Source organism: Lethenteron reissneri, chromosome 12 (genome assembly GCF_015708825.2).
Source record: "Lethenteron reissneri isolate LAM-NWPU_2019-01 chromosome 12, ASM1570882v1, whole genome shotgun sequence".
Classification (NCBI taxonomy): domain Eukaryota; kingdom Metazoa; phylum Chordata; class Hyperoartia; order Petromyzontiformes; family Petromyzontidae; genus Lethenteron; species Lethenteron reissneri.
The window spans coordinates 5026530-5051117 of record NC_083790.1 but is presented as its reverse complement, the minus strand read 5'-3'; the positions used below and the strand labels follow the sequence as shown (position 1 = coordinate 5051117).

The 24588-nt window shown below is 46.5% G+C and overlaps 2 protein-coding genes and 1 long non-coding RNA gene across 8 annotated transcripts in view; 1 reads left to right on the top strand and 2 right to left on the bottom strand.

Moving 5' to 3' along the window:
* CAMSAP2 (calmodulin regulated spectrin associated protein family member 2) overlaps positions 1–284 on the bottom strand; it is a 41601-nt gene extending 41317 nt beyond the window's left edge. Inside the window, exon 1 of the mRNA XM_061550503.1 lies at positions 145–284. The gene's annotated coding sequence lies outside the window, so the exon portion shown is untranslated. The remainder of the gene's footprint in view (positions 1–144) is intronic.
* DDX59 (DEAD-box helicase 59) lies at positions 221–18100 on the top strand. 6 transcript variants are annotated; one of them, XM_061550509.1, is made up of 11 exons: positions 221–292; positions 2789–2952; positions 4790–4968; positions 5378–5602; positions 7021–7330; positions 8889–9068; positions 10569–10658; positions 12234–12506; positions 14045–14197; positions 15413–15541; positions 16960–18100. In XM_061550509.1, the coding sequence occupies exons 2-11, from the start codon at positions 2800–2802 to the stop codon at positions 17242–17244; spliced, it is 1977 nt and encodes a 658-aa protein (XP_061406493.1). In that variant the 5' UTR covers positions 221–292; positions 2789–2799; the 3' UTR covers positions 17245–18100. The 6 variants fall into 6 exon arrangements, with proteins under 6 accessions (XP_061406493.1, XP_061406495.1, XP_061406494.1 ...); XM_061550511.1 differs by having other exon boundaries at positions 265–292; positions 2792–2952; XM_061550510.1 differs by lacking the exon at positions 221–292 and adding an exon at positions 579–620.
* Positions 18101–19244: 1144 nt separating this feature from the next.
* Positions 19245–24270, bottom strand: LOC133341788 (uncharacterized). Its single transcript, XR_009755064.1, has 3 exons — positions 23130–24270; positions 21808–21897; positions 19245–20861 (listed from the first exon to the last, which is right to left on the bottom strand). It is a non-coding gene; the product is annotated as an uncharacterized LOC133341788 (long non-coding RNA).
* Positions 24271–24588: the final 318 nt, after the last annotated feature.

Here is a 24588-nt window from a genome sequence, read left to right as displayed (position 1 = left end):
TCTTAGCAAAATAATGACCACGGTGGCTCTTTTTAATTGATTGTAATGCGCGCGGTTTTAGAAATCGCTGACGCCGAAGGTGACCCGCGGTGGTTGACTATCGCGAGGCGCTAACGCCGATTTAATCACAACAAGCCGAGTAACCTCCTCATTGTAGATAGCCGCCTACGAAGACACGGCGCCGTGTCTGGCTGTTATTCGTGTGAATGATGTCGCCTTAGCGTCGATTGCGAGACGCTGCATCACCGCCGCCGCCACCTCCACTACAATCCGCCCAACGCAAGGCAGCGCGGTGAGCCGCTTTACATTTCCCACAGCGCACGCGCAGCCGCCGCTCAACGCGCGAGTGCGGCGCGCCTCGCCTAAGCGGACTACGAAATCTAAAGCAGGGTTGCTCCGCATCACGTGACGCGGGGGGTGGGGTGGAGTGGGTGGAGTGGGTGAGCTCCCCCCCCTCGCGCGCGCCGACCCCCTCCCTCCCTCCCTCCCACCTCAGTCCCCCCCCTCAACCCCGCCCCTTGTCCCCCAGCTTAACCCCTCCCCTCGCTCGCCCCGCCCACCCCCCGGCTGCCGTCACGTGGTGAGGGAGGGCTGACGTCACTGCTGGCTCACTGTACCGGGTAATGGTGGCTCGTGTGTTGGTCGCGTGTGTGTGTGTGTACAGTGCCTCTGTGTGTGTCCACGTTCGGTTGCAGATTTCAAACTCCTCTCGCTGTACACACGTCCGTACGAAACACGGGAGATGTTCACCCGGTTTTGTAAACGCATTAAATGATCCGTGTACAGGTGATACGTGCGTCGAAATGTTACGTTCACGAAGCGTGCGTGGAAGAGATTGTGGTTCTAATCGATGGCTGTGACCGCGTTAAATTGTTGGCAGGTTTAGTGGAACCCATTTAGTCTAATGGAACAAACGGTGCTCTCATGAGAGAACAGATGAGACTTGGCAGAGGATGCATGAGACGGTAACAGACGTAAACAACACAAGACGCCCTCCAATAAAGTAAATTCCTCTTCTAAAAGCAACAAAATATCAAGTACTCTTTGGTTTTTTCGGTAAAGTCACGTAGGTAAAACATTAAATCACGACGGAAGCTTGTGTTGCCTCCGAAACGTCGTGATTTAATTTATTTTAAATTTTCGCCTTAGTGACTTTACCGAAAAAAACAGAGTATGAATCCTTGCAGTCACGAAAACTTCAAATCTAAAACCTCAAGTACTGTGTATAGGCAACATGGACAATACTAAATGTAACAAGTGATCGTACAAACTGGACAAATCATCATGGCATTTCACACTGCACGATTAATTTTCCACCTTTCATTCAAGACGCAATTCACGTTTTGCCGTGACTGTGCATGCAGAATAAATAGTGGCTGCAGGGATTTTATGACAAAATCAATGCCTTGGGCCATCGATTCACATAATTCATTAAACACACTCGTACATTTGTTTGTCCCTCGAGATGCTGGGGTAACGACAGGTTATACAGTCCGAAAATAAAACCACGTGGAACATTTATTAAAGGCGAATGATCGATTGAAATGGGCATCCCCATGAATTAACCAGTGTGGGGAAGGCCTTTCATTGAGCAGTGAACTGACGAGAGGGTTGACCCTTATACCCTCATGGAAATTTCACACGGTGAAACATCACCCCCGTGTCATCAACAAGTGTTGCATTTCGATTTAAAGATTTCGTGACTGCAGGGATTCATCTTCTTCGTTCTTTCGGTAAAGTCACGCAGAATGGAAATAATAAAATAATAAGAACAGGTCTGTCAGAAAGACAGCGTTCTTCACCTGAGGACGGCTGCTTGCGTTGTGGCCCAAATGTCGTGAGAATTATCTTATAATGCTTTATTTTTATTATTTTATTATTTCCATTCTACGTGACTTTACCGAAAGAACCAAGAAAACAAGTGTTGCGTCCGCGCGCCAAGTGGTGGGTCACTTAACCCACTCACTGCCACTAACATTGTAACCTGTGCAGCTCTAATTCTAGATTTGAAGTTTTCGTGACTGCAAGGATTCATACTCTTTGGTTTTTTCAGTAATTCTGTTTTTTGCTGTGGTTGTCCCACCTGACGACGAAAGCTTGTGTTGCCTCCGAAACGTCGTGATTTAATTTAGTTAATTTTATTCTTTATTTTTATTCTTATTTTTCATATTTTTTTATTTCATCTGCGTGACTTTACCGAAATAACCAAAGAGTACTGTGCAGCTCTGCTGAGATGCAGTGCGTGCTAACCTGTCACACGCATGAGAATTCGTGATTCGAACGTCTGCGTATTTTCGTAACAAACAAAAAAACAACGCACAGGTGATAAAAACAATGGAAGTCAGACTAATACTGGTAGGAACCTCCTGGTTACACCAGCCCACAGGGGATTATTGTGTCCGTCGTGCAGGGAGGGGCTGGGTGAGGAGGGAGGGGATGGGTGGGGAGGGGCTGGGAGGGGAGGGTGGGGAGGGGCTGGGAGGGGGGGAGGGGCTGGGTGGGGAGGGTGGGGCTGGGTGGGGGGAGGGGTGGGGCTGGGTGGGGAGGGGGTGGTCACCCCGTGGTGCCCTTTTAAAACTCAACGTTTAACCTACTCACGCCGGCTTGTGGACGCCCTCAGTCTGGCATATTTGCGGAATACACCACGCCGCCGTTGACCCTGGCCATTGACCGAGCAACCCAACGTTCCCACCAGCTCCCTCCGCAGGAATGTGTTATTTCCATGGCTCCATGTCTGCTTTTGCATGTGGCCGATGGTTTGTAACCGACTTTGGAACGTCCACGCCAGAAGGACCGCCGATGTTTGTGCCGCGGGCCGTGAAGGTGAGGCGAGGGGGTCCCACGGAGCCTCCTGCGGACGGGAAGAGACCGCGAGTCGCTGCAGCAGCCTCCGCAGACCCCCCAGGAGGAGAGGCTGCCGAGAAGCCACCAAGCGGGCCAACCAAACTGCAGGTAGTCCTCTACTCACGATGGAGATGCGTTACGACGACCCCCATCGTAAGTCAAAAATATCGTAAGTCGAAGATGGCCTCGCCTACCCAGGAGTCTTGAAGAATGGTGATAATTTAGTAAAACAGAGCAATTTACAGTACCGTATCGTATAAACTATAGACTATGTATTTATTAATTACAATACTGTATTGCGCAGTAAAATGTAAAGTAAAAAAACAAGGTAAATTCTTAACCTACCTACATGAACTGCAATTTAATAGAAAGTTTTTTTCAGGAAACAATCCTATCTGCTGTAAAAACTTTTAAAATGCATTTTGTCGTATCTCCATCGTAAGATCGAAATGTCGTAAGTCGGACCATCGTAACTCGGGGACTACCTGTAATACCCCAGGTTCGATGGGCGTTGGGGGTTCGTGCTGAGCTTCCAAGGCCATTGTAAAGGAGACGCAGAGGTTAGCTCCGTGCGGTTATTGGGACGGCCTGGCAGGGCTCGTTTACTTGTGCTAGTTCCTGCAGCAAGGGCTGTGCTCAAGCTTGACTCAAAAAGGTGCTTGAGTGGTGCAGGGCACTGATGTTGAATATCGTGGTCTTGAACCAGCTCCACTTGAGATGGACATGTTCAGTCATTTATTTTGTCAATCCATATGCTGGATGAAAGTCTCGCTCTGCTGTGGTTGGTTCATGGCCTTCGCGTGCTGTGAGACACTTATCTGAACAGTTGAAGAGCACGGTATATGCTGGTTTGCTGGTAGTCGAACACTTGTATAGGTTACTGGCAGACCGAAATAGGCACGCGACTAACAGCCACAGCCTGAGCGAGAGATATACTCGATGTTTTGTGACAGATTTGCAGTATTGTCTGGATGGCTGACCAAGACAGACCCGGCTGAAATTAAGACCTGGTAATATTCCTCTCCTGGAGTTATATCCCAGTGTGCGGTTATTATGTCTTGAGGTGCTGGTGTATAGCATGAACACCCTTTGAAACAGCTGACAGATGGGCATGTGTAAACACAGTATGGACAAAAGGTACTGCTCAAGCAAACATTTTAAGTTGCATTGACGTGCTATGGGTTTGGTATATTTAAGAGTTTTGTGGTTTTTTTGTTGATTCCGTCTATCGGGAAAAACTGCGTTTTAAGCAACAACTTGAACATTTGTTTTACAAGTAGGAATACCTCGATGTGTGCTCAGTTTTGCACCCTGCATTCGGTGTATACATTTTTCATTTGACGTGTCATTAACAGTGCTGTGTTACACCACATGTCACTCCAGGAACACTTCCAATGTAAACCGAAAGCATATGGCCCAAGGTGGTGCTTCTCAGCTGTGAACTCTCCCCAGACTTTTAAATATATCTAGGTTTTACCAATATCTTCTTAAGAAAGCAATATGATTAGTGCAATATTTATTCCATTATACGTGATCCGACTATCATCTGTGTGAAATCTACAACTGGCAATATAAATGTTCTAAACTACGAAGCTAACCAGCTTGGAGCCTGATGCTTGCATGGGTTACCCCCCCCCCCCTATAGTGCTTTAGGCAGCTGTGGAGCAATGCTACGTGGTGGTCAGCAGAGGCAGTATGGTCCAATTAACCCCCACGACCTGCAATGCCCTCATCCATCAGTGGTTTGACAAAGCTTTCTACCTGCACATATGTCAGTTAGTTTTACCAATGCCTTCTTAAGAGCACGAAGAAAGAAATTTTATTAAATTATACACTGCTTTTGTTCGCATCAATGTGTACGTGCAGAAAATGTACAGTGGAAAATGGAAGCGTTCAAGAACTCGTGCAATTCCGTGCGAATTCCGTGGACTTTTTCACATGCCAGGGGAGTGCAGCAGATCGGCCGGAACATGAGGAGCAAGGACTTGTTAGGGAAACTGTTTCCGGACGTGCCAAGATCCTACCACACACTGCCGTTCCTACCCCAGAGACCAGCCCTTCCCAGGCAGAAGTCAAGCATGGGCAAAGTGACGACGAAGACGAGGCTCCAGTTGTTTCCTACAGGTATACTGACATGTAAAGTTATATTTCACAGTAGGTTCGGGTTGGAGTGGTGACGTATTGGTTATAGCGCTGCATTGTGAACTTGACATCCTGAGTTCGATTACCGCCCATAGCGAACATGATTGATGATTCATATCTGACCGTGTCCTGGACACACAAACCTTCTTCACCATCCCGGACTGACTTGCATGGTGAAACACGGTCATACAAACCCCATGACCTACGTCGCACAGAGAAGCCTTCATCCAGCAATGGATGACAATGGCCTGTAAATTAGTATTTGTATTGGAAGAATAAAATGTAAACATCAAACCGGGAAAGTTACTACTCCATGCAGTGACATTAACACAGCCCGCGGCATGTGCGAGCAAACCACCCGAAAGTTCACCGTGCTTCCGCTTTGTCGCAGCAAGAACCAGCGGTGGCCGGAGACCGGCGAGCCGGTGTGCGTGGTGTGCGGCCGCTATGGAGAGTACATCTGCAATGAGACGGAGAGCGACGTCTGCAGCCTTCAGTGCAAGGCGCACCACTTAGTGCTGACGCAGGCGCCCGGAACGTCCGAGGAGACGCCCGTGCCCGATCTCGTGGAGCAGAGCGGCAGCCTCGACGCGGAGAGCGGAGCGGAGAGCCACGGGTGAGGACGATGACCTCTGACCCAGAACGAGTGCGTACGCCGGACATGTTCGCGCGATTCTGGGGAAAGTTTATTTTCCCAGGGTTGTAAGTAAAAATTGTGTCATATTCCCGTACCTCCGATTAGCACCCTTGGCTATGTACGGTGCAAAAGAAGTTCAGCATTTGTACATACATTGCGATTGTGCGCGGTCTGTCGAGAATACAGTCACCTGTGTTTCGCATTAGTTGATTGCATTTAGCAATCCTCATCCGACACCTTTGACCTCATGAAAACGTTAATGGGAAATGTGTGTGGGTACGGTTATGCATTCCCAACTTTTTATTAATCTGAAAACTCCAAAAATCAGCCTAGAGACAAAATGATGCTTTTTCCAGATGGTATCAGAACATGTGATGTAATTTCCGTCATTAAGTCAAATAAATCACTTCCGTTAAATTAAATCACTAAGATGGCCATTATACAACTCTCACAATCGGCTCCTGCTCTGAAGGGACATCTGCCTCCAGATGACATTTTGACCGGTGAAGCCTTCATTATTATCCTGAGGAGGAATTGGCCACGTAAAAAAAAAAATATTTAAAACGATTGTGATTTAAACAACAATTAAATTAATTATTCTGTGTATTGTAAAATCTAATATTTAGTTATTGACCAAACAACGTGGTTTGTAAAAGCAAGATACAATGAGTAATTCTTGAGAAAGTGCTGTTAAAGCAATTCGGTGATTGTGGACAGAAGTAGATTACTGCTCGTAGATGTCAGGTTCTCAAGTTTAGCTAGTCAATGGTCTCAGCCCAGTCACAAAAACCCCATGGTATTAAAATGAGTACTTAATTTGGCTAAATTGAAGCTCATCCGGCAAGCTCTATTCTTATTTGGTACAGTGGGTGAAGTAATGGCGCAGTGGCTATGAACTTGGCCACAGCTAAGATCAGTGGCGCGTGATATCTGAATTGGTCTTGGACCGCAATTTGACCATCTCACTCTGACCGGTGTGGTCAAGCGACAGCTATAACCAGCACGACATGGGGAGATCATCATCATTCCCCTAAATTTCTTCAAGTTCGGTAAAAAAAACTTAAATATTTGAGAGCCACATTGCATGTGAATACAAGATGGTATTTAATGAAAAACGTCAAACCAATTTTTTTACCACTAATTTAAGAACAGCACATGCACAATGATTTGTAATGCCGCATTACAAATCATTGTAATCGAAACTAATTACGATGAATTTTTTACTTTGCAATTATATTGTCCATGAGCCACGAAGTAGTCCATAAAGAGTTGCATGTGGCTTCGGAGCCGCAGATTGCCGACCCCTGCGCTAGTGAATTGACAAAAGGTCTGCAAAATAAAATTATTTAGACCATCGGCAACTGTGTTCACATCCCTCCCCCGCCACCGCTTTGCAGGTACAGGTACGAGGAGCACTCGTTCATCTCGTCGCTCACGGCGGAGCAGGTGCGCTCGCTGCGCCGCTCACTGGGAATTTCGGTGGAGGGTCGCGATCCCCCGCGGCCCGTACTCGAGTTCTCACACTGCCCCATGCCGGAGGCGCTGGCGCAGAACCTGGCGGCGTGCGGGTACCACGAGCCCACGCCCGTGCAGATGCAGATGCTGCCGCCGGCGTTGGGCGGCCGCGATGTGATCGTAAGAGCCGAGACCGGCTCCGGGAAAACCGCCGGCTTTTTGGTGCCCATCGTCGCTCTTCTTGCCGGCTGCGTGAGTCGTCGCGTTCAAACGGTGTGCTCTTCAACAGTGCCCGGTTGATCCTCCGTGCTGTGGATCTTTACCTACGACCCAAAGCACTGAATTTGCATCCGGTATTATAAGGTTTTGGAAAATAAGTCGGGTTGATCCTGGATAGCGCGTGGATGGGCGAGCACTGAGTTAAACGGATATTGGCGGCTGCTGCATGGCAATGTTGTAATTGGTGCAGTGCAGCAAAACTCTGTTATATACTATGCCCCAACGTCTATGCTCCCTACCTTCACCATCCACGCTGACCAGCCTGGTGGAATACGGTCAAATAACCCCCAAGGAGAGCACGGTGTGTGGAGGCCTTTATCCAGCAGTGGATTGACGAAAGGGCTGAGCATATCAACTTGTACAATACAGATATGTCCACAACCAATCCAAATTACCGCCTGCAATAATTAGTTTTGCAAAGAAAGAATCCATGCATGTATGTTTGCATGTACCTTTGCATGCGTTTTATTTGGATAACTGATATAAAAAACTGTTTTGGTGTTGTGCAATGACCATTACGTGAACTCATTATGCGACTCCATAATCTGGAGCACAAGATGCTGCAGATTTGCCTTCAATCCAGACGGATTACCACTTCTGGCTTTTAGACCAAATTCCTTCTGCCACGATGAACTCATTCCGAGAGATTTGCTGTGAATGCGCTGAAAAAGCCGTGGCAATTCAACGTGGATTCCATTTATTCACCCTAAATTAAGCAACACATTTGTCGCATTGTTTTTTGGCTTGCAAAAGAAAAAATACTGGCCTAGGACCTACTGTACATTTTACAAGCCTGCGTGCATGTACAGTTGCGAGCGTGTTCAATGAAAACGATGCACAGAATCATGTACATTGTCCCGAATACTACACTAGCCATCTGGTTGTTGCTTCTAATACATTGACGCAACTGGAAAACACAGCAGAGCGTGGATGCCTAGGAGAGTTATTGAAGGTGGACTGGGAGGCAAGTGGTGAAGCAAAATATGCAGGCGAGAGCAGGTTGGAGTGCTTGTAGAAAACGGAACTTGACACTGAGCACAAAACACCATTGTGCCTAGAGAATGGACGTTTTAATCGGTGTGTGCTACTTGCTGTAACATACGGATGAGACAGATAAACATCAACGAACAATTGGAACAAAAACTGAAAAATGCGCAAAGATGTGTGGAGAGATGCCCGCTTGGAACTATATTACAGAACACATGCAGGTTAAAGACATAATTTTAATTGGCGTAACCTATCTATATTGCACCACACTTCACATTGTCATTATTATTGCATCGGATAATTTGCATCAAATGCATTGTTTTTGTGACTGCCTCTGGTCATCGCACTGTGGTGACATGCGCATATATATGTGTGTGTGGTGCAATGTGTAAACATGGCCACTAGGGTGACAAAGGCGGTTGAGCGTGGTGCTGGCCACCCACCCCCTCGTGTGCCGTGCCGGCCTTCATAAGCGCCTGCTAACAGCACTTGCCCAAACAGTCTGTTAAGGCTACAAGGGGGATCTTTGTCTTTGTGTGCGCAGGGGCCGAGCGAAGCGCGGGACCCGCTGGCCGTGGTCGTGACCCCGACGCGCGAGCTGGCCATGCAGATCGAGAGGCAGGCCAAGGAGCTGATGGCTGGGCTGCCCCACATGCGCACGGCGCTGCTCATCGGGGGGCTGCCCCTGCCCCCACAGCTGCACCGCCTGAGGCAGCGTGTACAGGTGCCCCCACTGCCCACGCTGCTGCCCAGCCCCGCCGTCAGCCTTATGTTGACCTATTGATCTCGAGCAGATTCTGCAATCCCTTCGAGTGACCGTTCGCCATCCACGCACGAGGGGAGCACTTTCCCAACACGTGCCCTCGCTGCAGAAAGAAATGTTCAGCTCAAGATGGCACAATACTATATTTAATAATTTTATAAAGCGGAATTTTGCTCAAATTAACTACATTCAATGCGATGTGTTTTTTTCGTGCAGCCCTCTGTGATTGGGCTGAGTGCGTTAGCTCGCTACACCCGAGAATCCACTTTAACCGTGCAATACTAAAAGCAGAATTTGAACCTAGGCCTAGAGCATTGCCAGCTCATTGCTCTGACCTTTAAGTGATTTACCCACCTTTAGATACCAGTTTGTTAACTTGAGGCAAAGTTAGCCTATTTACAGCTCGCCATGTTATTTTTGTACTTTCTACATTATAAAAAATCTAAAGTAATATATCTCAGAAATGTAACTAAAAAATACCAACCGCAAAGCACAAGTCAATTCTGGAAGGCACAATCCAATGCTACTACGATAATGACTCCAGTGCAGTAGCAAGCTAGGACTGCCCGACGCGTGACGTTTCTGTACAGCGAGCTGAGGCAGCTACATACCCGTCAACCCCTTCTCAGTGCCCTACCTTATTACAGACCAATTCAGACCTTATTGGTCACCCCGTGCTACAAAGTCCCATCACAAGGGAGAAACACAAACAAATAGACCAAAAAAATTGTCCGTATTGAAACGGCTGTAGGCCGAATGGACCTAAAAACTCTATTTCCCTGTACAAGAATACGGGTAAACCGTATGGGTTGACAGGTATGCAGCTAGAAACACGTCGGCGTTGCTTATCACACATTTGAATGTAGATGATTGGGCAAAATGGATATCTGCAGCGAGGTTTGGGTGAAGAACCCATCTTGCAAAATGTCGACTTGCCGCGTAATTTTTTTCACGATTGTCCTTGGCTGGTACTGCCCTGTAGACGTATTAAATTTGAAAATGTACATTAAACAAGAGGATGTGATAGCTTTACCAAAAATAGGACCAAGACTGTCATCGTCGGGCGTTGTTTCTCCGTGGCACGCACCACCGTCTGGAAAGTGGCCGTTCGAGAGACACTTGAAGGCCTCGCCGCTCTCTGCTGATTTTTACTGACACTGACCACGGCTCCACACCTCAGTCACGTTCAATTATGTCCGCGAAATAACTCCATTATTTATTAGTATTGTCAGTATAACAGTTAAGGCAAATTGGCAATTAAAATTTTGTATGTACAGTACTCAGTTTAATCACAGGTAGTGTCGGCCCTGATATGAATTTGTGGGTGCATTTTAGAGCGCGCCGTCGAAATGTGAAATGACTGCGTGAACGATACGAGTCGGCGCACGGTTGTCCTGCGGTCTCTTGCTGCGGTTTTGCGGGAACCGATTTCTTCGCCTGACTTTTTTCTTCTCCCGACAGTTAGTGATTGGGACTCCCGGGAGGGTCCTGGAGGTACTCAGAAGAGATGCGCTACGCCTGAATTCCGTCAGGATCTTCGTCATAGATGAGGTGAGACCTTTGCAGCGAAGAGGTGAGGGCACATATAGTAGTAGGTTTTTACCCTTTAAACTGGTACAAAAACTGACACCTTTATACAAGGCATCATGTTTGCAATGACCACAACACAAGCAGTCAAAATGCAAACAAAAGGGTAAAAACCTACTACTATATTTTGCCACTGGTAAAGGAGGTCTCATAGTGTAAATGCTTACCCCGAGCTCTCAATACTTTGATAGTGCGCTGTTTTTGAGTTGTACGCCTTTTGGCGTCATCTGGTCCAACACCAATGGAGACTAGGCTCTAAGAAAAGCTGTCTCGGGTGTGGACCAATCAACTTCAAGGACAGTGCATATCATTATCAGAGTTGTTTCTTTTTGTCTGCATTTTGACTGCTTGTGTTGTGGTTATTGCAAACATGATGCCTTGTATAAAGGTGTTAGTTTTTTGTACCAGTTTAAAGGGTAAAAACCTACTACTATATTTTGCCACTGGTAAAGGAGGTCTCATAGAGGTGAGGGCACATTCGGCTTTGCCTCCAGGTCAAAAATTGGAATGTAGAGTTATAGCTGTACGCATCTGCTGATTGATGGTAACCACCACGCCTTGTTTCAGACTGCTAATTGGAATGCCTTTACTGTACCTTTCACGAGGGCAATGATGTATCAAGCAACACCAAGGCCCATCTCACGTTTGTTTAGACTGTACACCCTTATCCTAGTCTCAGATCTCATTTATACACTTCCACTTACTTGACTTTTAGTTCACGCAAATGGCTTTTGCGTTAATTTTATTATATTCCTGCGCTGAGTGTCCACTGCTGCGACTTGTATAGCGCCTTGAGATCCTTGATGAAAGGCGCTGTAGGAATAAAATTATTTTCCTTGACATTGCCACAGCTTTGCTGAAGTTATTTGACGGGCATTGCTGGAGTACTGTAAGGACAATTGAATAGCGTCTGACACTGAACGAGAAAAATCACCGGGTAGATATAAATGATGAAACGGACTCCCATCCCTCTCTTCACTTAAAAATAAACCATGTTTAGTCGGTCAGCCTATTTATTTTCCTGACCAATGTTATCCAGCAGTATTTGTCCGAGCAAGCGAACCCGTATTGTTTTTTATGGCCTCGAGATGTCTCTCTGTTACACATTTTACAATGCTCCACCATAGTACAGAATTGTATGCGTTTTGGATATATTCTGATTACAGTAACCATTATGTACATTGCTTAGTTGCAATCCACCTTCTGTTCTAGGCACGTAACTTGGCATCGATTAATCGATTAATTAAAATAGTTCTTTACGGCCATGATGCAAATATAGTAGAACGCGTGACGTTAATTTATTTTACATGTATGCATATTGTATTAAAATGATGCATTATATGATACAAATAATACATTCGAGTTACATTACGTCTTAATCGAATGGGGAAAAACGGAGACGAAACGAAACATGTTGTCAAGCAAGCCGGACAAAACGCAAGCCGCAAAATGTATCGACTCTCGAACCGAATCGCGAACAGCCTTTGTGCCGTGCCGTTATCCCCGTCGTCGCTGATGCTCCTGCTGCGGCACCCATAGGTCGACACGATGCTGAAGCTGGGCTTCAGGGAGCAGGTGCTGGCGGTGCGGGAAGAGACACCCGAGGAGCGGCAGAGCCTCCTGGTGTCGGCCACGCTTCCTACGGCCACCGTGGAGCTCGCCGAGCGGCTGACCCGCGACCCCGTGCGCATCGCCGTGGCCGGGGAAGGGTCGGAGGTCGGGGGTCAGGCCGCGCCCGCCTCCAACGTGCGGCAGATTGTGCTGTGGGTTGAGGAGCCGTCCAAGAAGAAAAAGCTCTTTGAGATCCTCAAGGTGCGAGGGGTCGAGAGGGAAGTTGGTGATCGACTGTCGGGTGTGTGTCAACAATACGTGGTCGGTTTGTAAGACTTCACTTTTATCGCAAGGTTCGGGAGTATATCGTCATCATTTATATATTTCCGTGGAAGTTGGCGAGCGAGCCAGTGAGCAGGCAGCTTCAAGAGGAGCCACATGGTGATTATCTTAAATGCTTACCGGCGAATGCTCGCAGATGATGGTGGCATTACTATGTGGTCCCTGGTTTGGGATTGGTGACCGCAGCCTATCGGTGCATAAGAAAGCTGCATCTGCACATCAGAGCACCAGTTAGTCGCCTGCGCACTCTCTAAATAACACCAGTTAAATGTTTGACGTTGCACAACACTGCACATGCAGCATGTTACAAAGTAAACAAGAACAGGTTTTCTGTTGCACAGAATGTACGGATACATAGGCTTGGAATGGCGGTGCGGTGGCAAATCCACTACTCTACAAACCTGGCTACCCGAGTTCAAACTCTAGCGACGACTAACAACATTCGCCAGTGATATCATCAACTCATGCTGACCAGCATGGTGAAGTATGGCTTAAACAACCCGCACGACCGACAATCCAGCAGTGGATTGACAAAAGGTAGTAAATTATGTATTCGACTGAAATGGCTGCCGTGTCAGATTGAGGTTTCTGGATCTCGTTTGACTCCGTGATTGCATTGAAGCGAAGAGCCTCTCGCGTTTGACCCCTCCCGTGACCTCTGGAGGCACTGTGGTGATGGGTAGAAGCAATTCTGCTCGGAACTGAGCGGATGATGTCACGGCCGCGGGGACGCCACACTGCACTGCCGTGGGCCGCTTGCCCTTCCCCGTCGAACGTTAATAAAAACGAGCGTAAGTAATAATTACTAAATTCGGAAAAGCAGCTTGTTTTGACGAACGTGTTGTTTGCGTGACTTAACATGTAATCATTCAAATTTCCTTCTCCGCAACTTTGCCGTGACAAGGTATAATTCTCGCAGGATTTGTTTGTTGCGCGTATTGTACCCTAATTGTACGGTGTGAATGGCTCATGCAGCGGCGCCCTCTGTCGACATTTCTGACAAAAGAACCCAGACAATGTTTCCGTGCATCAACATGGATATTATCGGCATCCTCTTGCGCATTTTTTTTGTGCACAAGCACGGTTAATCCACCACCTGGGTATTCTGTGCATGCATAATCGATAGTTTATTGTACGTCAGTGATTAATGATTTGTTCTGAGTTTAATTGCATGTGCACATTATCCTTTGTGTAATTTGTAACTGTTGCTGTTATTTTTTTTGTTTATATTATTCTGTTGTCTTGTCCGAAATTCACGTACGAACGTTTCATTTATATGCCTATGGAACTTCCTCTTGTCATTTTCCACCATTGCCAACCCCAGCTTGCAGTGGGCGCCCGTCAAAAAAATCTCCGTGACTCATCGGGTTCTTCCAGCCTCAATCAATATGTCCCCGCGTTTACACCCAAAATGTTGTGTATGTAAACTGCCCTTGCTGCGTTTTGTTCACGTTCAGGACGAGAAGTTGTACCATCCGCCCGTGGTGGTGTTTGTCGACAGCAAGATGGGCGCGGACCTCCTGGCGGATGCCGTGGAGACCGTGATGGGGCTCAAGGCCGCGGCCATGCATGCCGATAAGCCCCAGACGGAGCGCACGAGCGTCTTGCAGGTACCGACCCCACGCACGTTCAGGTCACCACAGCTCTTTGGGAAGTGATAGGTGCAATGGCTAGAGCTTTGGAGTAATTATACTGACAGGGAAGGGGGTTTATGCGTTTTATTTCCAACAACAACCTACCCATCAACCAAGACCTGAACAATGTCCCTTGCCGCCAACTCAAGTCACGATGCCCCTTCTGGGAATGCGCTGTCACCGTCCGAGAATCTCACCCAGATCTGGCAGAACGCTGGCGATCAGAGTGAAACTAAACTAAACTATTTTTACTGGTAGGAACCTCCTGGTTACACCAGCCCACAGGGGATTATTGTGTCCGTCCATCGTGCAGGGAGGGGCTGGGTGGGGAGGGAGGGGTTGGGTGGGAGGGGAGGGGCTGGGTAGGAGGGGAGGGGCTGGGTGAGGAGGGTGGGGCTGGGTGGGGAGGGTGGGGCTGGGTGGGGAGGGTGGGGAGGGGCTGGGTGGGGAGGGGCTGGGTGGGGAGGGGCTGGGTGGGGAGGGTGGGTCTGGGTGGGGGGGGGGCTGGGTGGGGAAGGGCTGGTCACCCCGTGGTGCCCTTATAAAACTCAACGTTTAACCTACTCACGCCGGCTTGTGCCTGCCCTCACAGTCGGGCATATTTACGGAATATACCACGCCACCGTTGACCCTGGCCATTGACCGAGCAACCCAACGTTCCTACCAGCTCCCTCCACAGGAATGTGTTTATTTTACCAGGTACGGCCCACTGAGCTGTGTATAGATCTTTTTTTCAGAACCGACCTGGATATCACAAATTATAGCTCAACGAAGTGACTTATCATCGTGTGGAAATGTATCGCAGCCAAATACTCTTAAATGCACGTTGATTCTAAATGTGGAGGGAAAAGCCGGAGGACCCGGAGAAAAATCCAAGCAACCAAGGGGAGACCGAACCTATGCCCTCGTGCATATCAGGCGAAGTAGTTATCATCTCGCCACCGTGGTGCCCCTTTACACTCATCCCGTTCTCCTGAGTTCTCACCTGGTTCAACAAAATCAAACTTGACTCGACATTCGTCGGGAATGCCAAGGTGGATTGTTACATCACAGAATCATGAGTGTCAGCGGCAGCTTGGGGTGGCCTCCATCCAGCAACGGATTGACCATGGCTCATGTGGAGACACGGATCGGAGTTCTGCGCGTGTATATGTTCTCTGGCTGGCAATCGATTGGTCGCGTGCGCCGCAGGGTTTGCTGGCCGGAGAGTACGAGGTGGTTGTGAGCACGGGGGTGCTCGGACGCGGACTCGACCTCGTCAACGTCCGTCTGGTGGTGAACTTTGACCTGCCGTCCACCATGGACGAGTATGTGCATCAGGTGCGGTGATCTCTCGCTTCTGCCCGGTCATCCCAACGCAGGTGTTTTGTGTCGGGGTAAAGTCCAAAAGTCGGTTTATTGTGCCGTGGTACCATCAATAAAAGTGGCAGGGTGGCTCAGAGGTCGCAGGGCGCTGAGCCACCGTAGCTGAGACCCTGGGATCAAGTCTAGGTTTCAGCCGCCTCTGATTATACCGGGTTCTCAAGTCTAGCGAGTTGATGGTTTCAGCCCGGTCACCAATGACTGCACACAACAAATCATCACGTAAAATGTTCTTCTTCGCTTTACTTGGCTAAATTCCACCTCTGAAATTAAAAGTATCCATTTGACTGTTGTGCTACCCCCCCCCCCCACTCTCTGGAGTAGATGTCACTGGAAGGAACCCCGGTAATAGCTCTGTGATATCTGCTTCCACGGGCCATTCTGTAACAAGAAGGGTTGCACAGCAGTGAGAGAGCTCTGACTAGATTTCTTCATCTCGTGATGGCACCGACAGCACGATTGTGATAAAATTGGGGAAGAAAAAACACCTCAAACACTAAGTTCAATATATTGTCTCGCTCGCGTTCCAAACAGACTTTTGTTTTTAGCACCATATGATACATCGTTCATTCATTGAACAGTCAGCGCATTCACTATTTTGTATAACCTTTGCAGAACCAATTTACGATGAATACAGGCAATTGTATTTCACTAAAACCGTGTCTTCAAGAAAATGAAAAGAACGTGGTTACAACCATGTTTTTTAAGCTGTATGTTTAAGAAAAGCAATGTATCAATATCCCTAAAGAAATATGTTTTGATAAATTTGTATTACCTCATTTATGGATCAAAAACATTGACATTTGCAAATATAATGGAACAAAAGCAGAACATTGCAGAAAGAAGCATGCTTGGATTTACATTGAGAGACTGAAATGGGAAGCACATGGTTCGAGACGTAATATTGACTGCTAAGAAAAGTGAGCGTTCATGGATAGGAGACACTGCTAGAGAGATGGCAACCAGTGGTCAATACGAACGACAGAGTGGAAGCAAAAGGAGGGATCTTTCGATAAGATTTGCACCACGGAGTAACGAATTTGGCTCATGTGCACGTGCTAGAACAATGGTAGTGTCATGGGACCGTGAGAGATGCCCATGGCTTGCGGAGGCCTTTATTGAGCAATGGATTGATCTTGAGTGATAAGGCTCTCATTGAGCTTGCTAAGAAATAAAAGTCACCTATATTTCCATTTTACCACCATTGTTCAGCTTCACAGCTGTGCAGGTGCTTTGTGGATGTTTGTGGAACCGGCTTGGTAATGCCTTCATCTAGCAGTGGATTGATCATGCCTGGATGATGACGACGACGACATGCGACCGTGCGTTAGTTCTGAGTTGCGGCCCATTTATCGTCGTATTCCGCCCGTGCCCAGGTTGGGCGCAGCGGGCGCCTGGGCCGGCGCGGCACGGCGATCTCCCTGCTAAACAACCGCGACCGGCGCCTCTTCCTGGACCTGGCGTCACGCGTCGAGGCCACGGGGACTCAGCTGCCCGCCCAGCTGCTCCACTCCCCGCACCTGCACGAGCAGCGGCAGCGGCGGCGCCAGCAGCAGCAGCAGAAGCAGGAGCAACAGCAGCAGGTCACCGCCGACAACCTCATGGACGTCATCCGCGCTCACCAGCAGGCGTCCCGCGGCAAGAAGAAGAAGCAGCGATGATTTCACTGAAGTGCAAAAGTGTGACAATGGGGGGCGCATCGCGAGCCATGATGGCCAAAATTAACGATGGGAGGCCGATGGAGGGATGGAGAAAGAGAGATAGGCAGAAAATGAGACGGTGGAAACAAGATTATAAGGTGGAGTTGGCAAGAGATTTTCTTCATTGAAGCGTGGAAGATATTGGGATGTACATGGGTGGGGGCTGTCTGGACTTGTGGATTTTGCGTTGTCCTGTTCTCTGGATTTGCTCGTTCGAACCCAGACAATGTACCTCAGGAATTACTTAACAAGCATTCCATATACAATTTGAATGGATACCAACCATCCCATGAGGTTATTCAGTAGGCCATTGTGTACTAATTATTCTGCATGTTACCTAGGAAAGCTTCACAGAGTCTCAAGACTTTTTCAAGGGGGTCCTGCCAAATATTTGTGGTAGAGGTTGACATTGGCTACGATTTTCCAAATTAAATAATTTGCGAGTAATTTTATCATTTGGAGTGTGACGCTGACACACAATGGCCTACTTTTCTTTGAATGATGTCTCGGGATATTAAACGTCCACTGTGAATACACCTTTTTGTTTGAGAAAGTCCCATTTATTCAATACAAAAGATGCTAAGATGAATGAATCTGTACACTTCCAAAACACTTATCCTACAAACAAGCAAGATAAAAAAAATGGTCCTGTATATTTTGTCAGATACATGTGTATGTAATGTGCTCAGTACGTTTTAGCCCAGAATAACCTATATGTGATGGATTCTATTCACACGTGTGTTTGGTTTCCGTATTATTTTCCCATGTTCGACTCACACAAAGTAATTGTGATTCGAATAAACCAAGTCAATTCTTATTCTTGTTCTTTGCAACCCAGTTTCACGTGCTACGGAAAAATGTGAATATCTGCTACCCCCAAAGAATTGTTATCGTTGATCCCATCGGCAACCTGCAGCGTGGTGGCTAGCGAAGTGGAGTCGATGGAACGGAAACCACCTCTGCGTGACAAAGCTCACCAGCGAGAGCAGTGAGGTACCTCTCGTTATGCAGTACAGCAAGATTGCTAACCCGTGCACAGTTATCGTGCTGTGTTCACACGAATTTGTGATTTTTCTCCGGGGACATTCCTTCTCCCAAATTCAAAAATGCTCCAGAAAGAAAACCCTCTCGATTGGTCAAAATCCCATCCGGGATCCTTTTTGACACGACGTGTTTTGAGACTTGCACTGCTGTCTTTTGAGTGACGAGTGTTTTACTTACCCAGTGTTGCGAGCCCTATCCCCATGCTGAGCTGGGACTGAACTCTTGTGTAACTTGGGTCAATTGATATATTTTGTAATGTTATTGGTGTTTTTTTTCCAAACTGTAATTTTATTAATTACCTTTTTGGTTTAAAGCTTTCGTGACTGCAGGGATTCATATTCTTGGTTCTTTCGGTAAGGTCACGTAGAAGGGAAATAATAAAACAATAAAAATATAGAATAAAAATTGTCACGACGTTTCGACTGCAACACAAGCAATCGTCATCAGGTGTGAAATCCACAGCAAGAAAATTTGGATTTCACACCTGATGATTGCTTGTGTTGTAGTCGAAACGTCGTTAGAATTTTAATTGTTCTATATTTTTATTGTTTTATTATTTCCCTTCTACGTGACTTTACCGAAAGAACCAAGAATAAGATAATTACCTTTTAAAACAACGATATTACATTATTTGGCAATTCCACGAAAGCGGTAAGTGCGTAATGGCATACACGAGATTGTCATCGTGCTAAGCAATAGAGTCTGAATCATATTCAAAGCAAGTGTCTACCCGGTGGGCATATTTTACTTCGACGAAATCCGTATTTGTTTTTCCATCGCCAACCAAACACCTTCATTGAATTACCGTGTTGTCAGCATTAGTCGGCGGGTGTACGTGTTGTGCACACGTTAGGGTCTAGCGCCACCTCGTTTTGGATGCTCGGACGAAAGAAATCATTGACGCCACACGTGCAAAATCGTGGTTATGCGGTATTCATTTAATTCCAAGCCACCGGTTGCTCTTGCAGTACAAACGTGTTTGTGCAGTAAAAAGTGTTCACATTTGAGCAGCGTGTTCGTCCTAGCTGCTGTACCACCCTTGCTTCGTTTTTTGTTGCATATTGTAAACAGTGACGGCGGAATCTGTAAATCGACGACGAACCACTTTAAAGTGTTCTAAGGTGAATTAATCTTTGAAGCGAGTTTTATTTAGATTGCAAGAGGTGAATAACACACGAAAACGGCTTCCTGTGAGGAGTACAAAAGTGTCAAACACTAGCTTAACTATAAAACCACTTTCTTCTGCTAGGGAATGTGCTAAGTCAGTTTTGTCGAGCATCAGTTAAGCAAAATGCGGTATTGAGATCCTGCTTGAAGCGTACAATTACTCTCCTGTGGCTTGCTGATGTCGGTGTTCTTGTGGATAGCCCCTTGTCAATCGATTGCTGGTTGAGGGCCTCCCCACGCCGTGCAAGTCTTGGGAGCAGGGGGGGGGGTTATTTGACCATACTTCACCAACGCTGTTGCAAGTGGGACTCAGACGTGCACGCATAGTGCAGTACAACGATGAATTTTGCTGCACACTGCCCTTTGCCGGACACGTTGTGGCCCCCATTGTGTGCAGCGTTGTTGTTCGGTGGTCATTTAGGATGACCCAATTTGTCCGTTGTTAAGTGCTATCGTTGGCATCGTTGGGGCATGACCCTGAGAGTACAATGTAAACTTTGCAGTGGAAAGCATTTGCATAGCTGATGCTTAACTCTTAATGAGAGGACATCGGGCAGGTTCACCTCCCACAGAGGGGGGAGTTAATGTTGCTGACTTCATAAGCTCATCACCAACGTCACTACACGTGGCCTAGCAGAGGAAAGCCACTAGCTACGAAATACACGATAAACCCCCCCCCGCCGCCCGAGTACAGCATTCATTCAGGCACTTGGTAAACGTATCACCGATGTGTAGGTTTGTGCTGGGGGGGGGGGTGTATTGACCTCTCTGTTTAATAGAGACCATTAAGGTTTGCGACACACACGTCAAATAGCGTGCATCGGAAGTCAAGGAGCAGTGTTTTTGATTCGAATGTTGTATGTGACGGGTTCACGTGACCTAAGATTACCACAATGTTGACAATCCATTTTTGAATCGCCACCCGAAATCACAATTCATCGAGTGGGGGGGGGGGGGTGTTGATCATTCTGCCCAGGGCTTAATCTCTCGCTAAATATCCCCTGGGTCATAGGCGGTGAGGTGGCAGGCGACCAGTTGTCACAGCCATATCGAGGGTTATATACCGGATGGTGTGTGCCGAGTGTGGAAATAATTTAGGGGCAATGATGCGGATGGATCCGGCTAAAGTGAAATCCTGGTTTACGCCTCGAATTTGCGTGGAGTCTGCTGATTTAACGGCTGCGTTGGCGTGTTGGGGTTTGGGTGGGAGGGCAATCGGGAAATGAGAGGAAGGGCGCTGAAGGGCTGTGCTTTACTCCATCAGCGCTTCCACTAATATCATCCTCTGCGCTCGGCCGTGGGCTGTGGGAGATGTTCGTTGGATGGGCAGGGCTGGGTCACTCGCGGCCGACTGCATCCACCTGCAGCTATTACAGTGGGAGGAGAGAAAAAACAAGTTTGTTTTGACACGTTGCGTAGAAATGGGTTCAATGTCGCACCCCAAAACTATGCAGAAGTTCAGGTCCACTCACATGGTCCCTGGACGTGATGCGTACACGCGGATGCAAATCAAGGTTTACACTTCTAGATGTGTCCGGATGTGTCCGGGGTCAGAGTGCTGCGCTGACACCGCCAATATGCTGGCATGTGATTAAATTGGGTTGTCAATTGTAGCGAGGTAATGGTCTAACCCCGGTATCCAATGACTGCCCAAAAACAAACAATTACATTAAATTTGGTTCTTCGCTTAATTTGGCTAAATTGGCAGTGTTTGAAAAATGCTGCCGTGTGGAACAGAAGTCATTTCAAGGGGTCTCAGAGGTAGCTCTGTTGTTAGGTTCCGTATGCCACAGTGTAACCCTGATACAAAGGGTTACACTCTGAAAATAATGGATTTTTCGTCAGCAAAATTTGATGTAATTGAGAATTTAGATTTGTTTTCAAGTCTGTCTATTGGCTGTTAAATGCGTATTCAGGTTGTACCGCCTGCTACCCGGCAAGATGTCGAACATCCCGCTCCACGTGTTGCCTGCAGCTGGCTTTAAACGTCGGACATTGTTGCACAACACGCAGTAAAACCCCCAAAAAACTTATCGGAGAGCTATTCAGCACTGCTGCGAAAACTTCATCTTCACGATCCATGGCCAGATAGCCCGTAGGCGTTCACTGCACATTTCGTCATGTTTACACTTTCCTGTCTTGTGCCAAACTGTTCAAGTAGTGGCACATCTTTCTGGCACCAATCTCTAATCAAGCCACGCTCTGTTAGGTCGCGAAACGACAACTTACGCAATAAAAAAAATGTCCATCTATTTTTTTCGTTACTTTCATTGCTTATTAGCCCAGAATTATGCAACGTTCAGTGTGTCTCACCTTGTGTCTGTTTTGGCATGGGATCAGCTGGTGTGCTGTGCTTGCTTTCGCAGCACAACGAGCGGATCTTGCCTGCCACATAGCTGCAGGCTTCAAAGAGGCGACGAAAGAACGCGTGTTATATTATATCACTCGTGCTGATTGAATAATTTGTTTTGAGAGAAAAAAAAACCTGTTCGGTAATGGAGAACACTGTGTATATTTCTTTAGTCCACTCAGAAATGAAGTGATGTGGAAAGCACTCTTGACTTTTGCCAAGTCACAATGACGAGAATGTTAAGTCGCTCGGCTAAGAAAACGGAGGGGTGAAGAGGATGTGGTGACGCCTGGCCAAGTCAAACGGAGCAACATACTCGTAATCAACGTTTTTGGGTTAGATCGCGTTATTTATAAATCTGTCGTAACCCTCCACCACCCGACACGGCCAATCAGAAAAAAAGTGTCACGTTGACAAAAGACAAATAGTTCACTGCTTTAGCCCACCCGTGTGTTGAAGCGTGAAACCACAACGTTTACACGCTTCAACACACCGGTGGGCTAAAGCAGTGAACTATTTGTCTTTTGTCAACGTGACACTTTTTTGCTGATTGGCCGTGTCGGGTGGTGGAGGGTTACGACACATTTATAAATAACGCGATCTAACCCAAAAACGTTGATTATGAATATTGGTCGCGAAAGCCTACGTGTTAAACCAACAGACTCGTGTTATGTTTAGTATAACCCGGTAAGGATATACTACTTTTATGATCCACGTGAACATTTTGGAAATGTGTGCACAAATATAAATGTAGGACCAATGTGCCCCAAATACACCCGATCTTGTCAGATGACTAAATCAATATTTGGTGTTTTTGGATGGAAGCCTGCTTTGGGAATACAAAGCGTGGACAGTATGGTCACCCAATGGGGTACAATGCATTCTTGACTGGAGCTTTGAGTCTTATCCACGCACACACAATGGGTTTTTCTCCCGGTAAGCCCCCGTTTTTTGCCACATGCCACTCATTCATGGATTTGCCACACGGCCCTCCTGAAAGTTATGACTTAGGCTTTCCCTGATACGACTACGAAGAGATAATTATTGATCTCAGAAAAAACAATGTTTTCATATTTTCAACAAGGTGTTATATTGTACAGTCAGAAATGTATTGTTTACAGCATTGACAAACCACACATTTTGAAAACATGTTTCGTTAAGAAATAATCAAGAAAAATACACCTCTTAAAACGGTATATTTAAATAACCATGTACAGTACTGCAACCATATCACATTGAACATTGACCACAACGCACGCTTAACATCACGATAAAGTCAGCTTACCGTTAATGATTAGTCACACCATCTGAAATGGGTCCTGGTCTCGCACTGCGTTTATTGTGTCTGCGCGCTCGCAGGATCGCGTTTCGTGTGCGCTGTCGTTTGCGTGGGCATTGGTAATATAGCGAGCGCGAGAATGTGCCGAGTAATGGTGCACAGGAAGAGGCAGGGACGACACCAAGAGGTGCTTTTCGCACGTCACAGTGCATCATCCCTCCCCCAGTTGTCGGTGTTTTCTGACTCGGCACAGATGTTAAAACACAGCCGCTTGTAACTTCACGGACGGGTCGTCAGTGTTTATATTTGAATAAACTGCAAACGCAGAGCTTGCTCAATATTACGTTCTTTAGAAATGCGCAAATTTGTTCAACATTTTAACGTACCCGACCGGCAAACTGAGACTTTTCTAAAACCAACAAAACACCTCGTACATTCAATATTGACTTAAAGCTTTCGTGACAGCAAGAATTCATATTCTTTGGGTCCTCCGGTAAAGTCACGTAGATAGGTTAAAATACAACAAAAAAATTCAAAACTACGACGTTTCGATCGCAAGGCAAGCAGCCGTCATCAGGAGGAAAAAAAACCGTCGTAGTTTTGTTATTTTCTTTGAACCTATCGACGTGACTTTACCGAAAGACCCAAATAATACCTCGTACATCGTCTTACTTTATAAATTCAGCAAGACTTTTGAGAAATACTCCTTAAGCCTCGCGACAGAAAGATTGTATCGATTATGCAGGTTATGCCACTCCGCACTGTGATAGACATATATGGGATATCCTGGGTAAAGAAACCTCAAAAACCCACACCACCTTATTGTCCTGAAAGGAGTCTTAATTTAAGTTTCTGTTTACCCATGAAAGCCTCACTGAGTCTCGTGACTCTTTTTCAGGAGGGTCCTACCAAGGTTTTGCAATATGGGGCAATAATTGCTATGCATATTTCAATTGAGAACGTTGAGAGTGGGCAAGTGGATGAAACAAGTCTATTATTAAGATCATTGAACGCCCATCTGAAAGGTAGTTAATACAATACAAACTATTAAACATTCTAGATTTGAAGCTTTCGTGACCGCAAGGATTCATACTCTTAGGTTTTATCGGTAAAGTCACGTAAGTAAAAAAATAAAATTAAAAATTACTAAAATAATAGAAATAAAATAATTATTTTATTTCTATTATAACTTTTAGTAATTTGATATTAAATTGTTTTACCTACGTGACTTTACCGAAAAAACCTAAGAGTATCTATTAAACGTTGTTTGTCAAATCTTCCAATGATGTTTGTACGGGTTTTCTTTGAAAAAATACAAATGTGGGTTATATCTTGACTGAAAGCTTTCGTGACTGCAGGAATTCATATTCTTGGGTCTTTCGGTAAAGTCACGAAGATAAGTTCAAAGAAAACAACAAAAAATAAGAATAAACTACGACGTTTCGATCGCAACACAAGCGGTCGT

Bases quoted from the DNA above. Each gene is read 5' to 3' on its own strand.
- DDX59 (XM_061550507.1), top strand. From the start codon at position 2,710: ATGTGTTATTTCCATGGCTCCATGTCTGCTTTTGCATGTGGCCGATGG. The intron at 12,507-14,044 runs GTGCGAGGGGTC...GTTCACGTTCAG, and splicing joins AGCTCTTTGAGATCCTCAAG to GACGAGAAGTTGTACCATCC. The intron at 14,198-15,412 runs GTACCGACCCCA...CGTGCGCCGCAG, and splicing joins AGCGCACGAGCGTCTTGCAG to GGTTTGCTGGCCGGAGAGTA.